General features: G+C 39.4%; 1 protein-coding gene across 3 annotated transcripts in view; it reads left to right on the plus strand.

Annotated features, from left to right (window-relative positions):
- The window catches only part of YLPM1 (YLP motif containing 1), a 66,529-nt gene that overhangs the window by 18,639 nt on the left and 26,059 nt on the right, over window positions 1-21,831 (plus strand). For all 3 annotated transcript variants that reach the window (XR_003795890.1, XM_029237747.1, XM_029237748.1), the window contains exons 5-6: window positions 12,366-14,477; window positions 17,075-17,195. Coding sequence is in view for 2 of the 3 variants with exons in the window: in XM_029237747.1 (XP_029093580.1) it covers window positions 12,366-14,477; window positions 17,075-17,195 (2,233 nt within the window). In the remaining variant the exon portion in view is untranslated. The remainder of the gene's footprint in view (window positions 1-12,365; window positions 14,478-17,074; window positions 17,196-21,831) is intronic.

A 21,831-nucleotide genomic window follows, 5' to 3' on the forward strand; every position in this document is an offset into this window, starting at 1 on the left:
TCCATTTGATTTTCGTCCAGTTGGATTTCCTCTTTTATGAAATGCTGATTCAAGTCTTTTCCCTGTTTTACTGTTGGGTTATGTTTTTTTCTTATTGGTTTGTAGGAGTCCTTTATATATACTAGATATCAGTTCATATGTCTAGATTGTCTTGACTATTTCTCACTCTGCAGCACTTTTTGCATTCTTATCCTTCAGTATACTAAAAAAGTAGTCTTCACTTTACCATCTAGATGGTGCATTGGAACCTTTTTAAAAAATATTTATTTAGGGGCTTCCCTGATGGCGCAGTGGTTGAGAGTCCGCCTGCTGATGCAGGGGACATGGGTTCGTGCCCCGGTCTGGGAAGATCCCACATGCCGCGGAGCGGCTGGGCCTGTGGGCCATGGCCGCTGAGGCTGCACGTCCGGAGCCTGTGCTCCGCAACGGGAGAGGCCACAGCAGTGAGAGGCCCGTGTACCGCAAAAAAAAACAAATCTGTATATTTATTTATTTATATTTTGGCTGTGCCGGATTTTAGTTGCAGCATGCACAATTTTTAGTTGCAGCATGCTGACTGTTAGTTGCAGCATGCAGCCTTCTTAGTTGCAGTTGTGGACTCTTAGTTACGGCATGCGAACTCTTAATTGCGACATGCATGCGGGATCTAGTTTCCCAACTCAGGATTGAACCCGGGCCGCCTGCATTGGGAACGTGGAGTCTTACCCACTGGACCACCAGGGAAGCCCTGGAACCTTTTTATTTTTTTAATTTAAAAGTAATTTTACAAATAATTTACAGAATTAAGAATAAAGGCATAATGAAAACAACTTACTAGAAATTTTAATTAAAATTTTTTTAATTAATTAATTTATTTTTGTCTGCGTTGGGTCTTCATTGCTGTGCGCAGGCTTTCTCTAGTTGCGGCGAGCGGGGGCTACTCTTCGTTGAGTTGCGCGGGCTTCTCATTGCGGTGGCTTCTCTTGTTGAGGAGCATGGGCTCTAGGTGTGTGGGCTTCAGTAGTTGTGGCACAAGTGCTCAGTAGTTGTGGCTTGCAGGCTGTAGTTGTGGCAGCGCAGGCTCAGTAGTTGTGATGCACGGGCTTAGTTGCTCCACGGCATGTGGGATCTTCCCGGACCAGGGCTCAAACCCATGTCCCCTGCATTGGCAGGAGGATTCTTAACCACTGCGGCACCAGGGAAGCCCATAAAAATTTTAAAAGAGGGCTTCCCTGGTGGCGCAGTGGTTGAGAGTCCGCCTGCTGATCCAGGGGACGCAGGTTCATGCCCCGGTCTGGGAAGATCCCACATGCCGCGGAGTGGCAGGGCCCGTGAGCCATGGCCGCTGAGCCTGCGCGTCCGGAGCCTGTGCTCCGCGGTGGGAGAGGCCACAACAGTGAGAGGCCCGCGTAACGCAAAAAAAAAAAAAAAATTTTAAAAGAGTAAAACTTTTTACATCAAGTAAATTTTGACACACAAACATTATAGAAGATGAAATAATTCTGTCACATATTCTTTTAGCAAAGCAGAATGGTCCAGGTTCTTGCCAAAAATATGTGATGAAGTCTTTCCTGTTTAATAACTAACTGGATGACGATACCACATTTCCTTTCTGTCCTTAGAAATATATAGTTCACTCATCCTATCTTGAGTTTGAGAATATTCATCTAGGATATTGTCATCCGAGGACTCATAGTCAGAGATTTTGCTTGTATGATTAATTTCACATCTTTATTAGGACCTAGAGTGTAGCTGTCTCTGCATTTATCTTTTGATTCATCTAATAATTTTTTTTCTTTTGCGGTATGCGGGCCTCTCACTATTGTGGCCCCTCCCGTTGCGGAGCACAGGCTCTGGATGCACAGGCTCAGTGGCCATGGCTCACGGGCCCAGCCGCTCCGCGGCACGTGGGATCTTCCCGGACCAGGGCACGAACCCGTGTCCCCTGCATTGGCAGGCGGACTCGCAACCACTGCGCCACCAGGGAAGCCCTAATAATTTTTTTTTAATAAATTTATTTCATTTATTTTATTTTTGGCTGTGTTGGGTCTTCGTTGCTGTGTGCAGGCTTTCTCTAGTCGTGGCGAGTGGGGGCTACTCTTCATTGCAGTGCGCGGGCTTATTGTGGTGGCTTCTCTTGTTATGGAGCATGGGCTTTAGGCACGCGGGCTTCAGTAGTTGTGGCTCGTGGGCTCTAGAGTGTGGGCTCAGTAGTTGTGGCGCACGGGTTTAGTTGCTCCGCGGCATGTGGGATCTTCCCGGACCAGGGCTTGAACCTGTGTTCCCTGCCTTGGTGGGTGGATTCTTAACCACTGCGCCACCAGGGAAGGCCCATCTAGTAATTTTGACACAACTTTCTCTGTCACTTTTCTTTGTCAGGAAATGAAAATTTCTGAATTCTCACTTGTGCTCAATGAAGCCTAAAAGCAGGCTGCAGTATTTTGGGCAATGCAAGGAGGGGTGACAGCTTATTTTACAATTCCATCATTCTTTTGTTGTCTTTGTATTTTGATCTTTAGCATAGTTGGGGATAATTGATAAGGAATGATGAGTAATAATGAATTCTAGGATAAGAAGATCACAAAATGTTTCAATATATAGAAAGAAGATCCCATAATGTATCTTAGGTTTATGAAAGAATTCAGTGGACTTATATGGTAATTGCAAGATAATGTAAACTTCATTCTATTTTTCAAAAAGTAAATTTTCTCTTTGTTCTTAGGAAAGCCTGTAGGAAAAAAAAAGTCATGAAATATCAATCCTTACAAATAGAGCTGTTTTTAAAAAACTCAAAAACTATAATTGAATCCAGTGAACCCAAATGAACCCCAAGGGTTAATGGTATTTTTTTTTTTTTTTTTTTGCGGTACGCGGGCCTCTCACGGTTGTGGCCTCCCGTTGCGGAGCACAGGCTCCGGACGCGCAGGCCCAGCAGCCATGGCTCACGGACCTAGCCACTCCACGGCATGTGGGATCTTCCCGGACCGGGGCATGAACCCGTGTCCCCTGCATTGGCAGGCGGACTCTAAACCACTGTGCCACCAGGGAAGCCCAATGGTATCTTTTGATTAATAGAAATTCTTGATTTTTTTAATTTAGTAGTCTAATTTATTGATCTTTTCTTTATGGTTAGTGCCTTTTCATGTCCTGTTTAAGAAATCTTTGCTTACTCCAAGCCCATAAATACATTATTGTATTTGTTTTCTTTTATTGTTTTACCTTTCTATTTTAAAATCAACAATCCATATAGAATTGATTTTTTTGTTAATGTATAGTATGAGGTAGGGTAAAGTTCATTGTTTTCCATATGGCTATCAAGTTGACCCCAGTACCATTTATTGAAAAAGTCATCCTTTTCTTACTACTTTACAGTGTCTCCATCATAACTCAAATGACTATATATGTGGATTTGTTTGTGGATTCTATTACTTTGGTTTATTTGTCTATCCTTGCACCAGTGTCAAATAGTTTTTTTTTTCTTTTTTTTTTTTTAATTAATTAATTTTATTTATTTTTGCCGTGTTGGGTCTTCGTTTCTGTGCGAGGGCTTTCTCTAGTTGTGGCAAGTGGGGGCCACTCTTCATCTTGGTGCACGGGCCTCTCTTGTTGCGGAGCACAGGCTCCAGATGCACAGGCTCAGTAGTTGTGGCTCCTGGGCCTAGTTGCTCCGCAGCATGTGGGATCCTCCCAGACCAGGGCTCGAACCTGTGCCCCCTGCATTAGCAGGCAGATTCTCAACCACTGCGCCACCAGGGAAGCCCGTCAAATAGTTTTAATTACTGTAGCTTCATAATAAATCTTGATATCTCTTAGTGTAAGTCCTCCAATTCTGTGTTTCTAGATCAGGGATTTTCTGTGAAGGCTGAATTGTAAATATTTTTAGGCTTTGTGGGCCATGTTTGGTCTCTGTCAAATATTTTTCTTTCTTCCTTTTTTTCTTTCTTTTTTTAACCTATAAAAATGTTTTAAAAATCAGTCTTAACTGGGTTTGGCCCTGGGCCGTAGTTTGCTGACCCCTGATCTAGATTGTCTTGACCATTCTTGGTCCTTTCTGTTTCCCATATAATGCTTAGAAGCAGCTTGTCAGTTTTCAAAAATACGCTGGAATTTTGCTGAACATTGCATAGACTCTATTGACCATGTTGAGGAAGAACTGACATTTTAATAATATCAAGGCTTCTGATCAGTTATACCTATTTTTGATTAGTTTTAGGATTGGAATTGTGACCTCTTCCATTCTGTAGCTGTCTTACTAGGTTTAACAAGGGACTATGAACACCATAATTTTTCTTAATGCTTCCATTTGCCATGGCTTTTCCTGTTTATAGTGATTATTTCTCTTTGGAATTTTGATTTTAGGATCTTGGTTATACATATTAGAAAATGGCGTTATTTCACATGAAAACTAAAAGGGCAGGAATTTGATTCCAGAATTTAAAATCTTGTAATTACCGTGGTCTGCTGATGTGAATGTGTTTATATATTGTGATAATCAGACATTATCTTGTTTAAGGGTATTTGTATTTCTGCATCCCTCTTAAGTTTTTGTACCCAATTTGAAGTATATTTTTTGTATCAAGTTTTGAAATTTTTATACCTAGTTCTAATGGTTTCATACCTAGTTTTAGGGGTTTTATTTTTTAGAAGTTTATGAAATACCTAACTGTACAAGCGAAAATTTTCAAAATATTTAAACACCAGATGTTTGTCTTTTTTCTTTTCATCTAACCAATGTACAATGCATGTGTTTTTGTGTGATTGTATTTAGTGGATGTATACTACGTTTGTACTTTATTTCCAGTACGTTTTTATATGTTAAAAAGGTCATAGTAGTTCATTGTGTTGATGTAAAGATGGCTTATTTTCGTACATATGTTTAATATGAGTATCTCTTAATATATTTATTCCAAAGGCCTAAAAGCTCTTTACTTTTGTAAATCAAAAAGGTTTTGATAGTCTGACATTTTTAACATCCTTGAACTTTGAAAAATTTGAAGTGCAGTATTGATAACTAATTTCCATTTATATGTAGTGTTGAAAGTATATTTCAATTGGTTTAACATATTCTGACTCTCCAAATAAAAATAAAATGATGACCCTTGGCTCCTGGTCAACAATTAAATCTAAAAGCAAAGCACCGTACCTTTTCATAAACACTGCATATTATATATGCAGGCATGAGGCTTACAGAAGTGAGTTCATTATGTTTTACAACTTTTCTGCCATGTTCACTTCTTCTATATCTTTACACCTTTTAGTGCCTTCTGCTTCCTTTATCCTTTCCTCTGGCCTTTGCCTATGCTCTTTTCCTTGTTTGGAATCCCCTTTCTGTCATTTTTTGCTTTATCAATTCCTACTTTTCCTGCCCTGGGGATGGCACTTCTGTAATTATGTGTCGAGATCTTTCAGTGAGTCAGACATTGGGGATACTTAAGTGAGGAAGACCAACATGCCCCATATTTATCAAATTCTGTTCTAACTGTTGATTTACTTGTTTCATTCTTCTTATGGACTGTGAACTCCTTGAGGTTAGGTATCAGTTTATTTCCAGCACTAACACAGTACACGACAATTAGTAGGTGTTCAATAAATGTTGCTTATGCCAGAATGTCTTAGTTATGGGTAAAATTCTCAAGGCATTCACAGTTTAGTTAAAAAGCAGTTCATTCATATTCAGAATTTGATTATAACACTAGCTAACATGTTGAAAAATGTTCTTATACTGACTTGTGTATTATATATAGCCTTCTCTTATCACTTATATGAACTAATAATTGCTGAATTCAATACAAAACAGATGACTTTACATATCTTTAATGACCTAAGGTGTTATTTCAGACACTTTGAATTAATAAATGTAACTTCAAGAAAAGGAACCAAATCATCACAAAACCTGAAATGGCATACTTCTTTTCCTTCATAAATATGTGGTCTTTATCTTTAGCACTGCAACGTACCTTTTTTGGGGGGGGGCTGCATCATGCAGCTTGTGGGATCTTAGTTCCCTGAACAGGGATCGAAGTGGAAGCTCGGAGTCCTAACTGGGAGTTCCCTGTGACATGGTTTTGACAAGCACCTGGTCAGCTCCTTTCCTCTTTGTCCAACAATAGCTGTGTCAAGCCTTCACTATTTTGCATAGACCATCTGTGCTAATGCTGCTTTCTCTGTCTTAGCAAACATTATTATTTCTCTTTGTATCTTTCATTTAGCTTCCTGCTTCACAGAGAGATCAAGGCTTTCAGGCCCAATGAAACTCACTTCCCGGCCTTACCATTACTTAAGTTACCATCCTAATCTTTCTTGTACTCTCAGAAGAAGCCCTTTTCCTGGTTAGGGCTAACACTCTCTGTGTGTCTTTTAAAGAAATACATTTTACATTTTTATCAAAGTGATACACACACATAGTTTTTTAAAAATCAAGAGAAACAACCACCCACTACCCCAAACCACACTAGACATATTTCCTAATGACATCTTTTAATTCTTTAGCTGTTTCTTTTGGTAGTTACCTTCATATCACTAAATAATGTGTTGCTACTTTCTTGACTTACACATGTATACTTATACATTAGATACTACATGTTTACTTCCTATTCTGATAGATAAAGGTTTAGTTCTTACACTGTTCTCTAACTCCATCTGCCCAATATATTTATTTCATTCAGTAAATAATGTTCATAGAGGTAAGCAGTGTACTGTGATTACATTTCCTTTAGCATAATAACTTTTTTAGAATTTCCAGTTGCCTTTCTTGCAACATCTTTTTAAAAAAAATATTCGGCTGCATTGGGTCTTAGTTGTGGCACGTGGGATCTTTTTGTTGCAGTGCATGGGCTCTTAGTTGTGGCACACAGGCTTCTCTAGTTGTGGCACACAGACTCCTCTCTAGCTGTGGCATGCGGGCTCTCTAGTTGTGATGCGTGGGCTCCGTAGTTGTGGCACGCGGGCTTAACCCCTGGACCACCAGGTAAGTCCCTCTTCTTGCAACATCTTTAAAATAATCCTCCAACTCCAGATTCAAAAGCAACATCTCTTTTTCTCTTGAGATCTCTCCCCCAGATTCATGCATTCTCTTGCTTTTGCCTGGGCTGGTTGGCTGGTTTGCTGCTTTCAAGATCTGTCATATGGCTGTTACTCCAGCATTTCCCTTGACTCTCCTTCTAGATTGGATTCACTGTTTACTGAATCTCATGGCTTCCAGTTTGTGGTTTAGTGCCTCCTTTTCCTGTAGTGCATTCTCAACTAAGAAATTGTAGGTTGGAGTTTCCTGAGCCCTTGCATGCCTGAAAATATTTTAATCTAACCTCACACTTGATTAGTAATTTGGATATATAATTTGAGGTTGAATATATTTTTATTATAATTTATGTAAACTAAAAAACAAAAGAAAACAAAAAGTTTACCCATTTTTCCCACCTCCACACCCTGCCTCTGGCAACCATCAGTCTGTTCTCCGTATCTATGAGCTTGGTTTTTTAATTAATTAAAAATTTTTTAAGATTCCAAATATAAGAGAGATCATATAGTATGTCTTCCTCTGACTTATTTCACTTAGCATAATGCTCTGCAGGTCCATTTATATTGTTGCAAACGAAAAGATTTCATTCTTTTTTGTGGCTGAATAATATTCCATTGAATGTATATACCACATCTTCGTTATCCATTCATCCATCAATGGACACATAGGTTGTTTCCATACCTCGGCTATTGTAAATAATGCTGCAGTGAACACGGGGTGGGGAGGAGGTGCATATATCTTTTTGAGTTAGTTTTTTCATTTTCTTCCAATAAATACCCAGAAGTGGAATTGTTGGGTCATATGATAGTTCTATGTTTAATATTTTGAAGAGCCTTCATACTGTTTTCCATAGTGGGCTTCACCAGTTTACATTCCCACCAGTAGTACACAAGGGTTCCCTTTGCTCTATCCTTGCCAACACTTGTTATTTCTAGTCTTTTTGATAATAGCCTTTCTAACAAATGTAAAGTACTATCTCATTGTGGTTTTGATTTGCATTTCCCTGATGATTAGTGATGTAGGGCATCTTTTCATGATGTCTTCTTTGGAAAGACATCTGTGTATCTTCTTTGAAAAATGTCATTTGTCTGTTGGAAAAGTATCTATGATCTTTTGCTCATTTTAAAATCATATTGTTTCTTTTTTTGCTGTTGAGTTGTATGAGTTCTTTATATATTTTGGAATTAGCCCCTTATCAGATACATGATTTGCAAATATTTTCTCCCATTCAGTAGGCTGCCTTTTCATTTTATTGATGGTTTGCTTTGCTGTGCAGAAGCTTTTTAGTTTGATGTAGTCCCACTTTATTTTTGCTTTTGTTGTTTTGCTTTTTTTTTTTTAAGGAAGCTTTTTAAAAAGCTTTTATTTACTTTATTTATTTTTGGCTGCATTGGGCCTTCACTGCTGCACTCAGGCTTTTCTCTAGTTGTGGCGACCGGGGGCTACTGTTTGTTGAGTTGCACGGGCTTCTCATTGTGGTGGCTTGTTGCATAGCACGGGCTCTAGGTGCTGGGCTTCAGTAGTTGTGGCACACGGGCTCAGTAGTTACGGCTTGCAGGCTCAGTAGTTGTGACGCGTGGGCTTAGTTGCTCCGCGGCATGTGGGATCTTCCCAGACCAGGGCTCAAACCCGTGTTCCCTGCATTGGCAGGCGGATTCTTAACCACTACAACACCAGGGAAGTCCCTGTTGCTTTGCTTTTGATGTCAGAATCAAAAAATCATTGCCGATGGGGCTCCCACTCTTCTTTTCATTTTGGAGACATTTCTCAAATATATTGTGATCTCTGGTTGTCCATTTATGTTTAAGAGTGGGAGACACTGAAGCTGATTGGGAGCTCTGTGTGTATGTGGGGGGCTAACCAATTGTCAGACTTTGCTTTAGGTGATAGGGCAAAAAACTGCTAACGCTACGGGACCCTCAAATTCAGGCATTTAGAGACATTCAAGACCAGGGAAAGGCTGATCAGTGGTTCTGAATATAGATTTTAATTTACATAATTTTAGCCCCCAGTCTTACTTGTCTTTCCCCAGCATCCCTGGATTCTGAGAATCCTGATCCTCTCTGGGTTTCTGTGGGCAGGCCAGCCCCATTTTGATTGTAACCTTCTCTGCTACCAGCACTCTACACTGCGGCTTCTTCCTGTTCCGTATGTTACCACTCATGTTTGTTCTTTGTCTTCCAGAATTTAAAAACAAAATTCTCATCTACTGGTAGCCCCTTCTCTCTGTTTGTAGTGAGTTTATGTATTTTTATTTTTATTTATTTATTTTTTAAATGTTATTTATTTATTTATTTCTGCATTGGGTTTTCGTTGCTGCGCGCGGGCTTTCTCTAGTTGTTGCGAGCGGGGGCTACTCTTCGTTGCAGTGTGCAGGCTTCTTATTGCGGTGGCTTCTCTTGTTGCGGAGCACCGGCTCTAGGCACGCAGGCTTCAGTAGTTGTGGCTCTTGGGCTCTAGAGCGCAGGCTTAGTAGTTGTGGCGCACGGGCCTAGTCGCTCCACGGCATGAGTTTATGTATTTTTTAATTTCTTGCGATGACTATATAGTGTCAACTTGGCTGGGCTGAAGTACATTTTCCAGCCGTGTTTCTTTCTTTCTTCTATGTTTCTTATTAGGGTGGGTCACAGGGGAGATTTTTGTGTCTAACATGAAACATTTATCCCTGGTCAACCAGAAATTTTCTAACCCTTTCCCCAGAAAAGATTATAAAGCCCCTTTTTTGTCTTTGGGGAAATCATCATTCTCCCTAGCTGGTTTACATCCCCTCTTTGATATTCTGTAACTTAAATTCTGAGATATAAAGCTAGCTAGTACTAATACATCTTATGTTAGATGATAAGGAAGAAAAAGCAATCAAAACTATTTGACTAATAAGTATATATTTAAACATTTAATATCAAACGTTAAGGAAGAAATATTCATAACTATCACAGCCCTTATTTCAGCAACTGGTCATGTAATTACAGTTGGTATTTATAACTTGCCTTCTTCCTCTACTTAATCCATATTCCCTTTAGTCTCAGTGAGCACCGCAGCTGGTCTTGGTTCCTTGTCTGGTGGAGTGACCCAAACCTTCATTTTTGAAAGGTCTGAGCTATTCTCAACCCTGCCTGAATTGAGTTACTGTAGTTTTCTTTAATCTAGTTGACTTTAATCACAGGACATGGAAGTACTAAGGGGTGTCCTAGAGGATCTCCTCCATTCCAGACATACTCCTCACCCTCACTGTGTAGAAATAACCCAATTTCCCCTTGAATGACAGGATTAATCCCCCCCAGCCAGTACAGTAACTCCCTTTTTTGCTTGTTGATTCAGAACCCAAAGTGGCCAGATGGCAGTCTGAACTGGAGTTTAATAGAATCATTGTTGTGTCCCCTGATAGAAGCATTCTCCCTTTGAAACTAAGACTTCTAGATCACCAAAGACTGATGTCACAGGGATGGGAAGTTAATATTTTGCTGAAACCGAATTTATTACTCTCATTTATTTCCCTAACAAATGAAAGGAAAACCCTTCTATTTCTCATTAGAGGCATGAAAGGCATCACCATCACCGAAGCCAAAAACCTTGGAACCATCCTAAATTCTTCCTTTTCCATTATTTTAATCCCACCTGTTAGAAAATTTATCAGCTTTACTTTCCTTCACACCTCTCTTTTATCTCCTCCTTTACATCCTCATACCAATCACTGCCTTAGAACAGACTTCAGCTTCACTTACTCAAATTGTAGAGACAGTATACAATTAGCTTTTCCCACTTATCCATTTACTACTTTTCTGCTAGAGAAATCTTTTAAAAATCACGTCATATTTAGTGGCTCTACGTGCTTAAGGTAATTTCCAACTCCTTACCCAGCTGAATTAATTCATCTGTTGTAACAGAGATCCAAAGTCACATGGCTTTAACAATAGAAGTTTATTCTCTCTCGGGACTTATATGGTGGCTCTACAGTGTCAAGAATCCAGGTTCCTTCTGATTTGTTACTTTACCATCTCTTAGTATGTTGCCCTTATCTACATGGTTCAGGATGCCTCACCACCATGTCAGAGCCAGCATGAAAAAGAAAATGGTGAAGAAAAGGATGTGTTCTTCCCTTTAAGTTTACAACCTTGAAGGATGTGTAAATCATTTTCACTCTCAGCTCACTGGCCAGAACATGGCTAAAAGTTCCAGCTGCAAGAGAGGTTGGGAAAAGGAGTTTTTAGTCTGGCTATCCTTATGTCTAGCTAATAATGGAGAGGCTCAATTACTGTAGAAAAAGGGGGAATGAATATTGGAGGTGTACCAGTAGTCCATGCCACCGAGGTATACAAGGTCTTCTGGAGATTGACCCTTGCCTGCCTCTTCACCTTATCTCTTAGTGTGCTGCTTTTCCACTCCTTCTCCTTTCCTAGGTGTCCTAGACTTTGTTTCCTCTTTCTTTCAGCCATGCTAAACTGTTTGCCAAACATGCTATGCTGGTATGTGTTTCTCTGCCTTTCCTCATAATGCTTCCTTAGCCTGAGATGTCCTTGCCACCCACTGCCATCATCGCCGATACTCTCTGTTAACCTGATCTCTGAGAATTTGTTTTTCAAGAGTTAACTTAAGCATCTTCTATGATATAAAGCCTTTATTGGAGAGCACCACCTTCACCCTGGTAGAACTAACCATTCTCTCCTCTGTTGCCCTTATTATATGCAGATAGACTTTAGTCATTGTACCTTTTGGCAGTTATTTACACTTAGATTCTTTCTTTTCCATTGTAAACCCTTTGAGGGTAAAGAAGACATTTTATTCATGTATCCCTTGGATGTAGCATAGTGCCTGACAGAGGATATACACTAAATATTTACCAAATATGCAAGTGGGTCCATAGCAAAAATATCTCTGTCCAGATTTTTAAATGTCAGGGCATGCTCTTAAGACATAGCTGGCTGCTGTTTTTTCAACTTTTTGTCAATTAGTCAAGATGATAATGTTAGCTCCAACAATATCTGTAATCATCCTATATTATCTTGTTAATTGTTTCATATTTAGTTTTTAGTTATAATTTAACTCTAAAAGTACTTTCAGGATTAGCTACGGGACTTTTTTTTCTGTTTGAAATGAGTGGCCTTTTCTGTCTACTAAGGCACAATATTTATAATTGCTTTTTAACAATTCAGTATATCAGTGACTTGCTGCAGGAGATTTGTCCTGAGACCTTCTGAGCTCTGCCACCTTAACATACTGGTTCTAAGATAGATATCTCAGGGTTTGTTTAATGACTAAGAGTCATTTTTGTAAACAGATACTAAGGCAAGATTGCCTTAAATATTTTTACATGGAGAATTTTTTTTTTCTGCTTTACTGTCTTGAGTAATATCTTTTGTTTTACTTGTAGATTTGATGGTCCTCGAAGATTTGAGGATTTAGGGTCAAGGTGTGAAGGACCGAGACCCAAAGGGCCTCGTTTTGAAGGAAATCGCCCCGATGGGCCAAGACCCAGATATGAAGGTCACCCAACAGAGGGCGCTAAAAGCAAATGGGGAATGATTCCCCGGGGGCCAGCGTCTCAGTTCTATATTACCCCCAATACATCCCTCAGTCCTCGACAGAGTGGACCACAGTGGAAAGGCCCCAAACCAGCTTTTGGACAGCAACATCAGCAGCAACCTAAGTCACAAGCAGAACCAGGAAACAAAGAACCATTAGCAGACACCAGTAGTAACCAGCAGAAGAATTTTAAAATGCAATCAGCTGCATTTTCCATTGCTGCAGATGTAAAGGATGCCAAGGCGGCTCAGTCAAATGAGAATCTAAGCGACTCTCAACAAGAGCCACCTAAAAGCGAAGTCTCGGAAGGGCCCATAGAGCCTTCTAATTGGGACCAGAATTCTCAAAGTATGGAGACTCAAATGGACAAAGCCCAAGCTGTTACTCAGCCTGTACCCCTTGCAAATAAACCTGTACCTTCTCAATCTACTTTTCCCTCAAAAACAGGGGGGATGGAGGGAGGAACAGCAGTAGCAACATCATCATCACTAACTGCCGATAATGATTTTAAACCTTTGGGTATTGGTCTTCCCCATTCAGAAAACAACCAAGATAAAGGGCTGCCTCGGCCAGATAACAGAGATAATAGGTTAGAAGGCAATCGAGGCAGCAGCTCATCTTACAGAGGTCCTGGGCAAAGCAGAATGGAAGACACACGGGATAAAGGACTAGTAAATAGAGGTCGAGGCCAGGCAATCAGCCGTGGCCCAGGGCTGGTCAAGCAAGAAGACTTTCGTGATAAAATGATGGGTAGAAGAGAAGACAGTCGAGAGAAGATGAGTAGAGGAGAAGGCAGCCGGGACAGAGGGTTGGTGAGGCCAGGAAGCAGTCGGGAGAAAATGCCAGGTGGTCTGCAAGGCAGCCAGGAGAGGGGTAGAGCTGGCAGCCGAGAAAGGGGACCACCTCGGAGGGCTGGCAGTCAGGAGAGAGGACCCCCTCGAAGACCTGGGAGTAGAGAGAGAGTACCACCCCGAAGAGCCGGGAGCAGGGAGACGGGACCACCTCGAGGGCCTGGCAGTCGGGAAAGGGGTCTGGGAAGACCAGAGTTTGGTCGTGACAGAGGTCCATTTAGACCAGAACCAGGAGATGGTGGGGAAAAAATGTATTCGTATCACCGAGATGAGCCTCCTAGGGCAACATGGAACCATGGAGAAGAGAGAGGGCATGAAGAGTTCCCATTAGATGGTAGAAATGCTCCAGTGGAACGAGAAAGACTTGATGATTGGGATAGAGAGAGATACTGGAGAGAATGTGAACATGACTATCAAGATGATACACTAGATTCCTATAACAGAGAGGACAGGTTTTCGGCACCATCTCGATCTCACGATGGAGATAGACGAGGCCCTTGGTGGGATGATTGGGAGAGAGATCAGGATATGGATGAGGACTACAACAGGGAAATGGACAGGGACTTGGACAGGGATGTGGATCGGATTGGAAGACCTATGGATATGTATGATAGAAATTTGGATAATGAGTGGGACAGAGATTATGGGAGACCACTGGATGAACAAGAATCACAGTTCCGTGAACGAGATATTCCATCTCTTCCACCTTTACCACCCCTCCCACCTCTTCCACCTGTGGATAGATATCGGGATGATAGATGGAGAGAAGAAAGAAATCGAGACCATGGGTATGATCGAGATTTCCGTGATAGGGGTGAGTTGAGGATCCGAGAGTACCCAGAAAGAGGAGATACGTGGCGGGAAAAGCGAGATTATATTCCTGACAGAATGGACTGGGAAAGAGAACGATTGTCAGACAGATGGTACCCATCTGATGTGGATAGACATTCCCCCATGGCGGAACATATGCCCTCCTCACATCATTCTTCTGAAATGATGGGGTCGGATGCAAACTTAGACTCTGACCAAGGCCTTGGAGGGGTAATGGTTCTCAGTCAGAGGCAGCATGAAATCATTTTGAAAGCTGCACAAGAACTGAAAATGCTTCGGTAAGTTAACTACTTAAGATCATTTCTTTTAGTCAAAACCGCATTCAGACTGCTCTTTTTAAAATGATGTGTTATATTTGAATGGAATCATTTTTTTTCAAGTTCTTATTACCACATGATTTTCTAGTCATTGAGTGCTGTTTTAGGGTAGGATGGATATTTAGGAACTGTATTAATTATAAACTTATGTCCTGAAATATGAAAATTTGATAGCCATTCTTGGCTTTTGTAGCTATGTTGCCGACGTGCCATGCCTGTGATTGTTTCAAGTTCAAACTTCAACTTTCCAGTGCTCTGGATTTCACAGAGCTCATACGTAAAATCCCCTTTTTCCCCTGAGGCAGTTTGCTCTTCGGTATTAGATCTGATAGACTTCATATTCACTAATCTTTGGTATAACTTTGGAAAGTGCTGGAAGGATTTATATTTTTCTCTGTTGAAGCTAAGAATGGTTTACCTGGAAGCAGCCTCAGATTTATCTAACTATTGATTCTTTCTTTTTGGGATGTTTTATCTTTCATTATAACTGGAAGCAGGTATCTCTACTTGAGGATGTTACTTGTTTCTACATAATCAGATATTTTCTTTGTGAGATGGAGAATAGAATTTGGATTTCTTGATTTACAATCACCCAACTATCTATAGGTATCTACATAATGCTTCCCATTAGTAGCAGTAATAATAAAAGCTAACATTTATTGCATGCTTACTATGTACCAGGAACTGTACTAAGTGCTTTGTATGTATTAATTCATGTAATCCTTATACCAACTATATCCTGAGATGAGAATTTAGGAGTCACTGACAGATTGCAATTTCTTAGGAATTAGCAATGTTTTGTGAAAATAAATTAATGGTTAGTTTTTGATATATTCCAATGTATTGTGTTTTTTTCATTTTTCAATTCTGGTCTACATTTGTGGATTATGCTGATTGAAATTATAACTGAAGCTTTATGACTAAAAAAGTATAATGAGGAAAAATACCTGTAAGTAAAGATGAGAGATCAGGTGCCTCAGGAAAAAAACAGATTTCTGTGGTCTATAGAAGATACACTCTTAAGAGATTTGACTTTTCCAGATTACTCCTGAAGAAAGTAGTAAATGTGGAAAGCATGCTATAGAACATTTAGCTATTCTCTGTTCACTTTTAAATTACGGACACCTTTAATTTAACACCTGTGTGCTGGCACTGTGCTGATAATTTAGCATGTATTATCTCAATCCTCCTATCTCAAATCCCTATCTCAAAGGCCTGCAAAGATAAGCAGTAGTATTCCCACTTCACCAAAGACACTAAGGCTCAGAGAGTACCACTTGGCTACCGGAATTGGTAAACCTAGAATTTGAACCCAGTCTCTAAAATCTATGTTGTTTATGGAGAACACCAAGCTGATTGGTGTTACTAAGCTGCCAAGGTTTCTTTCCTTTCCTTTTTGAAATCTCCTTTTCACCCGTTATTGCTTTGTATAGAAATGCTGGATACAAGGTGCATCATCATCCTTTTTTTAAAGCTCTTTCTAGGCCACATAATAAAACAAAATAGATGAAGTGATGGGTAAGAGTGGTCATAGTTGAATACAGGTCAGTCACGTTGCATTGGGAAAGTCATAGTATGATTTACATGAGGCAGAAAATAATCTTTTTTTATACTTGACCCTTACTTTGTGTCCATTTGGGTCATTACACTTTACAAAATGGTAGGGAGAAAATTGTAAAAGGTCTGAAGAGGTTGTGGTAGATGTTGTATGTGTTTACTGTGGGCATTGTAAGGAAAAGTGAAGGGAATTTGACCAGCGATTTAAAGAAAAACTGGAAGAGTTAACATAATTACTCTTTAGGAGTATGAAGTGTTGTTTTTAAAGGTTTAGACTGACAACTCTTCTCACTGTATACAGAAGGGGCTGTAAACTAAAATGCCCACAAGAACCAGACAGGTAACTAAAATGAGTGAAAGCAGGCCAGTGTAACTCTACTGGGTTTGGTGAGGACTGTGGCAAACTGCTTCATCTAAAGCGGGCAGCCACTACTCCACTGAGCTGATTGTTGGCATGTGGGAATGTAGGCCCAGTGTCTGCAGATCTCTTTAAAATTTGAATTTATATGGAAAAATATATTATTTTGCTTTGTAAGTAATGGCAGCTAGCTCAGATTTTAAAACTAATATGGAAGCTAAATTTTAAAAAACCTTTTTATATATTCATATATATCCAAATACATTGATATTTGGCCCATGTGCCACCATTGTGCAACCTCTTATCTAAAGACTGTTGAACAAAAAAAAATAGCAAGAGAGATTTTTGTTGGATGAAAGAAAAACATGACAAGTAGGTGAGATATTAAAATAGACTAAAGAGGCAGGTTCTAGAATCGATCCTTGAAGATCTTCAATAATTTATCATTATTTTATAGGTCGTAGATGACTGATCAGTTGGTTCATAAAGGCAAGAGAGTATTATCCTGGAGATGTTTTATGGGCACTGTAGAGGGTTTGAAAAAAGGTTTTAGTTTCCTTTTTTGTTCTTCAATATTAATTATAGTTATTTAGGAATGGAGAACACATGCCTTATGTACAATGGCAATTTTATTTGTTTACAGAGAACAGAAAGAACAGCTTCAAAAGATGAAAGACTATGGGTCTGAGCCACAGATGCCTGACCATCTACCACCCCAGGATTCGAGATTGCAGAATACATCTTCAAGACCTGGAATGTATCCGGTATGGGAAAATATGTGCCCAGAAAATGAAATGGTTCTTACTTTGTATGTTTGTATGTCATTTGATTTTTTTTTGTATTACAATAAGTATAAATTTCCTCTATAAAAAATGTAAATTTTGGAAAAGTAAAAAGCTAATGGTAATGGACCTTTGAAAATATTATGAGTATGGTCGAAAGTGTGACAGAAATGCTTTTTCCCCCAGGGTTTGATAAGTACACCAAGTACACCTGAACTATATATATGGCTTTGTGTTCACAAAATTGTAGAATTTTCCTGGTAATCCTTTTTGTTCAAATAGTCCTGTTTTCCATTTGGACAGTGTAGGGACTCCCTGTGAGCCCTGCTCATGTGAGCTTCGTAGTCTCCCTGCCTCTTCAGGCTACTAGCCTTTAGCTAGGGAAGGGGTTGAACATCATGCCCCAGTTCAGGCAGTGAAGCTACGTTAAAGACTTGTGTGATTAAGCTCTCCCCTTGTTTTGTTTTCATTTTGTTGTTGCTGTTGTCGTTTTACCTTTAAGCCAGTGATGGGCTTTAAAAACGTTATCATGCAAATATAAGTGAGAGAGAGAAAAAAACACTGCTGAACCATTTCATCAGATTAACTCTTCATTTCTCAATGTTCCCTTCCATCCTAATCTAACACACAACACTTGGATGTAATTGTTGATGTCAGCGACCACCATGATGTTGACTCCCCAAATCATATCTCTTGGCCTGTGTATGCATCCATCTGCCTACAGGGTTTCTCTCTGGGTGTGTCTCCTGCCAAACTCAACATATTTAAAATGGAGCTCATTACCATCCTCCATGAAAACTTGTTCTTTCTCCTCATTATCACCTAGTCACCCGAACTTGAAACCTGAAGCCAGCCCTAACTCTTTTCTCTGTTCTAACCTTCTGTGTTCAGTCATTCTGTTGATTAATTTTGCTATCTTTTTAATATTGTTCAAGTATTCTATCCTCCACTTCCCTACAACCTCAGTTCTAGCCTTTGTCAGCTCTTGCCTAGATTATTTCAGAAACACCCTAATTCATCTCTCTCCATCTCATTCCCCTCTGATCCATTCTTCATTCTGCTTCCAGAGATTATTTTTAAAATATTTTTTGAATCAAACTTTGAGTTATAATTTACATATGTTTTAAGCCCACAGTTTGAGTTTCGACAAATGTATACCAAAAGATTAAAAAAATTTCCATTGCCCCCAAAAGTTCTCTCATGCCACTTTGTAGTTAGGACTACCCTACACTCTACTTTAGGCAGCACTGATGTGACTGCTGGCCAAAATAGACATTTTATGTCTTTTTCTTTTTTTTTTTTTTTGCCTGCATTGGGTCTTCATTGCTGTGCACGGGGCTTTTTCTAGTTGTGGCGAGTGGGGGCTACTCTTCGTTGCGGCGCACGGGCTTCTCACTGCGGTGGCTTCTCCTGTTGCGGAACACAGGCTGTAGTCATGCAGGCTTCAGTAGTTGCAGCACGTGGGCTCAGTAGTTGCGGTACCTGGGCTTCAGTAGTTGTGGCATGTGGGCTCAGTAGCTGTGGCGTCGGGTCCTAGGGCACATGGGCCCTAGGGCACAGGCTCAGTAGTTGTGGCTCATGGACTTAGTTGCTCTGTGGCATGTGGGATCTTCCCAGACCAGGGGTTGAACCCACGTCCCCTGCATTGGCAGGTGGATTTTTAACCACTGCACCACCAGGGAAGTCTCCAAAATGGACATTTTAAAACATAAATCTCACCATGTTGTACCTTGGCTTTAGAACGCTTCAGTATTCTTGTGTTCCTTTCAGGATAAAATCTAGATTCTTTTGCATGGCCTTTTATGTTCTTCCTGAGCTGGCCCAAGCTCTGCTTACCATTACTTGCTACTCCCTCTCTTTACTTTCCCTCCACATGGAGCTTCTGACAATTCTATGAGTGTGACTGGCTCTTACTTCATGCCTTTGCATATGCATGTTGTTCTCTAAACCTAGAGTTTCTTTTTTTTTCTCTTCCTATGCTCTTCTCCAACTAGTTAATTGTTTATTTTTTAGAACTCATCTCTGTATCTTCTCTTCCACTTGTGTAAGACAATTGCCCTTGCATGTACGCCTGTAACATCTTATGGGCCTCTGTCAGAACGCTTATCATACTGTATTTGGATTGTCTGTCTTCTTGTCTGTCTTGCCTTCTGTCTTGTCTTGCCTTCTCTCTTATCTTGCCTGTCCTTCATAAGGATAGGAACTACATCTTTTATCTTTGACTCTCTTAGCAAATAGTAGAAGCTGTAGATTATAGATCCACATTTCTGCTTTATTCACTTGATAAATCAATCATAAACATTTTAACATATTGCTGCAAGCTTTATATTTTTGATGCACAATTTATTAAAACTATTCCATTTAACAAAGTTAAACCTTTGTTTCTAATCTTTTATTAATACAATGTTAATAAATGTCTTTGTATCAAATTCTTATTTTTTTTTAGTTTTAATATTTTTTATTGAAGTATAGTTGATTTACAATGTTGTGTTAATTTCTGCTGTACAGCAAAGTGATTCAGTTATACATATATACACATTTTTAATATTCTTTTCCATTGTGGTTTATCCCAGGATATTGAATACAGTTCTTTGTGCTGTACAGTAGGACCTTGTTGTTTACCCATTCTATAGATAAAAGCTTACATCTGCGTTCTTTATTTTCTACAAACCACTACCCATTATGCTTCAAATTCTTGTTTTAGATAACTTCTTAAAAGTACTTTTAAAGTTCTATAGTGGTATACTTTAGTTAAAGAACGAGGACATTTTTAATGATTCCTATAATATAGCCAACAGCTCTCTAAAACAGTTATATAACAACTATACTATAGCCTTGCAAGCATCAGCTACTTAATATTTTTGGAAGATATAATATTTTAATAAAATGTTTTAAAATGTTTGGTAGTGGGGCTTCCCTGGTGGTCCAGTGGTTAAGACTCTGCACTCCCAATGCAGGGGGCCCAGGTTTGATCCTTGGTTAGGGAACTAGATCCCTCATGCTGCAACTAAAGATCCCGTGCACAGCAATGAAGATCCCGAGTGGGGCAACGAAGATCCTGCGTGCCGCAACTAAGACCCGGTGCAGCCAAATAAATATTTTAAAAAATAATAAAATGCTTGGTAGTTTTGATAATTAGTGAACATGAATATTTTCTGATAATTGTTAATTACATTTCTTATAAAAATTCTATTTTATCTATTTGACTCTTAAGGTTTTTCTTACTAATTTATGTTATCCTTAGTATGGTACAGATATTAATCCTTTCTCATGTAAATACTGTAGGAGTGTTCTGTTTTTCACAAATGTATATATTGCTTTCACTATGTAATATGAAGAAAACACTTTTTATTTGTAGACATAGTCCAGAATTCTTATGATATTTAAAGCATGTCTGGATAGCTGTGCTCCAGATGCAGTAGCTTTGTCATGTATAGGCATTCCCTTAATAAAGTTTAAAGTGCCATAGCCTAAAGTTTACCTTACATCATTTACCTAATAGTCATTTGTCTTTAACTCCAGCCTATAGTGGCCTCTTGTTAAATAATATTTCTTACGTATTAGCCACAATGTAATTTTGTTACTCAAAAAGTTTAAAACACAGCCTGTGTATGAATAAACATATAAGTAATGTGTATTGTTGGCTTTCCAAGGTCTAAAGCAGCTGTCAATTTGTCAATAGAACAAACCAGAAACATAGAACTAAGAGAAATGGGTAAAGAGTGTTCGAATCAGAGATTAAAATTATCTCTGATTGCAAAGATTAAAATAAAATTTAACGATTGGGTTTCAGTATTAAGTAAATAGAACCTATCTGCCAAGATATTCTACTGTTTCCTTAATATACATTTTCTGTTGCCATTTGGTGGTTGTCAGAGAGATTACCAAATGTCCCATTTGGTTTCTTTGTTTTGTTGTTTCCCGGTTCTGATGTTGTGTGTTGGTACCAGCCTTGCCACAAACTACTATTGTCAGTTAGACAATTAGGTAGAAGTGAGGGAGCTAGCTAGAGTTTGTTTCTCTCACTGGAAATTCACTATTTTTGTGGAAGAGATAGGTTACCATAGTGGGGAGATAGTTTATAGCAGAGATTCTTAACCAGGTGGTGAACATCAGAATTACAGAAGTTTTGTTTATTTTAAACTAATGCCAGGACCTCACTCACAGAAATTCAGTAGGTTTGAGGTGGGCCTAGGATACTTGTATCAAATTGGCTAGCACCCTAATTTTTCTGGAAGGAGAAGAAAAAGAGGGTGGTTCATTGCAGGGAAGGGAGGAGGTGATAGTGTTGAGGGCATTTTTTTTTTTCCTTTTTTAAACCAGCCTAATTGAGGTATAATTTACATAATCTAATTTGCTCATTTTCAGTTTGTAATTCAGTGATTTTTAGTAAATTTACTGAGTTGTCCAACCATCACCATAATCCAGTTGTAGAACATTTTCATCACCCCAGTAAGATCCCTTGTGCCAATTTGCAGTTAATCCTCATTCCTACCCAAGTCCCAGGCAACAGCTAATCTACTTTCTGTCCCTATAGATTTGCCTTTTTGGGCATTTAATTTAAGTGGAATCATACAATATGTGGTCTTTTGTGTCTGGCTTCTTTCACTTAGCATAA

Source organism: Monodon monoceros, unplaced genomic scaffold (assembly GCF_005190385.1).
Source record: "Monodon monoceros isolate NGI ecotype Baffin Bay Population unplaced genomic scaffold, NGI_Narwhal_1 Super_Scaffold_21, whole genome shotgun sequence".
Taxonomy (NCBI): domain Eukaryota; kingdom Metazoa; phylum Chordata; class Mammalia; order Artiodactyla; family Monodontidae; genus Monodon; species Monodon monoceros.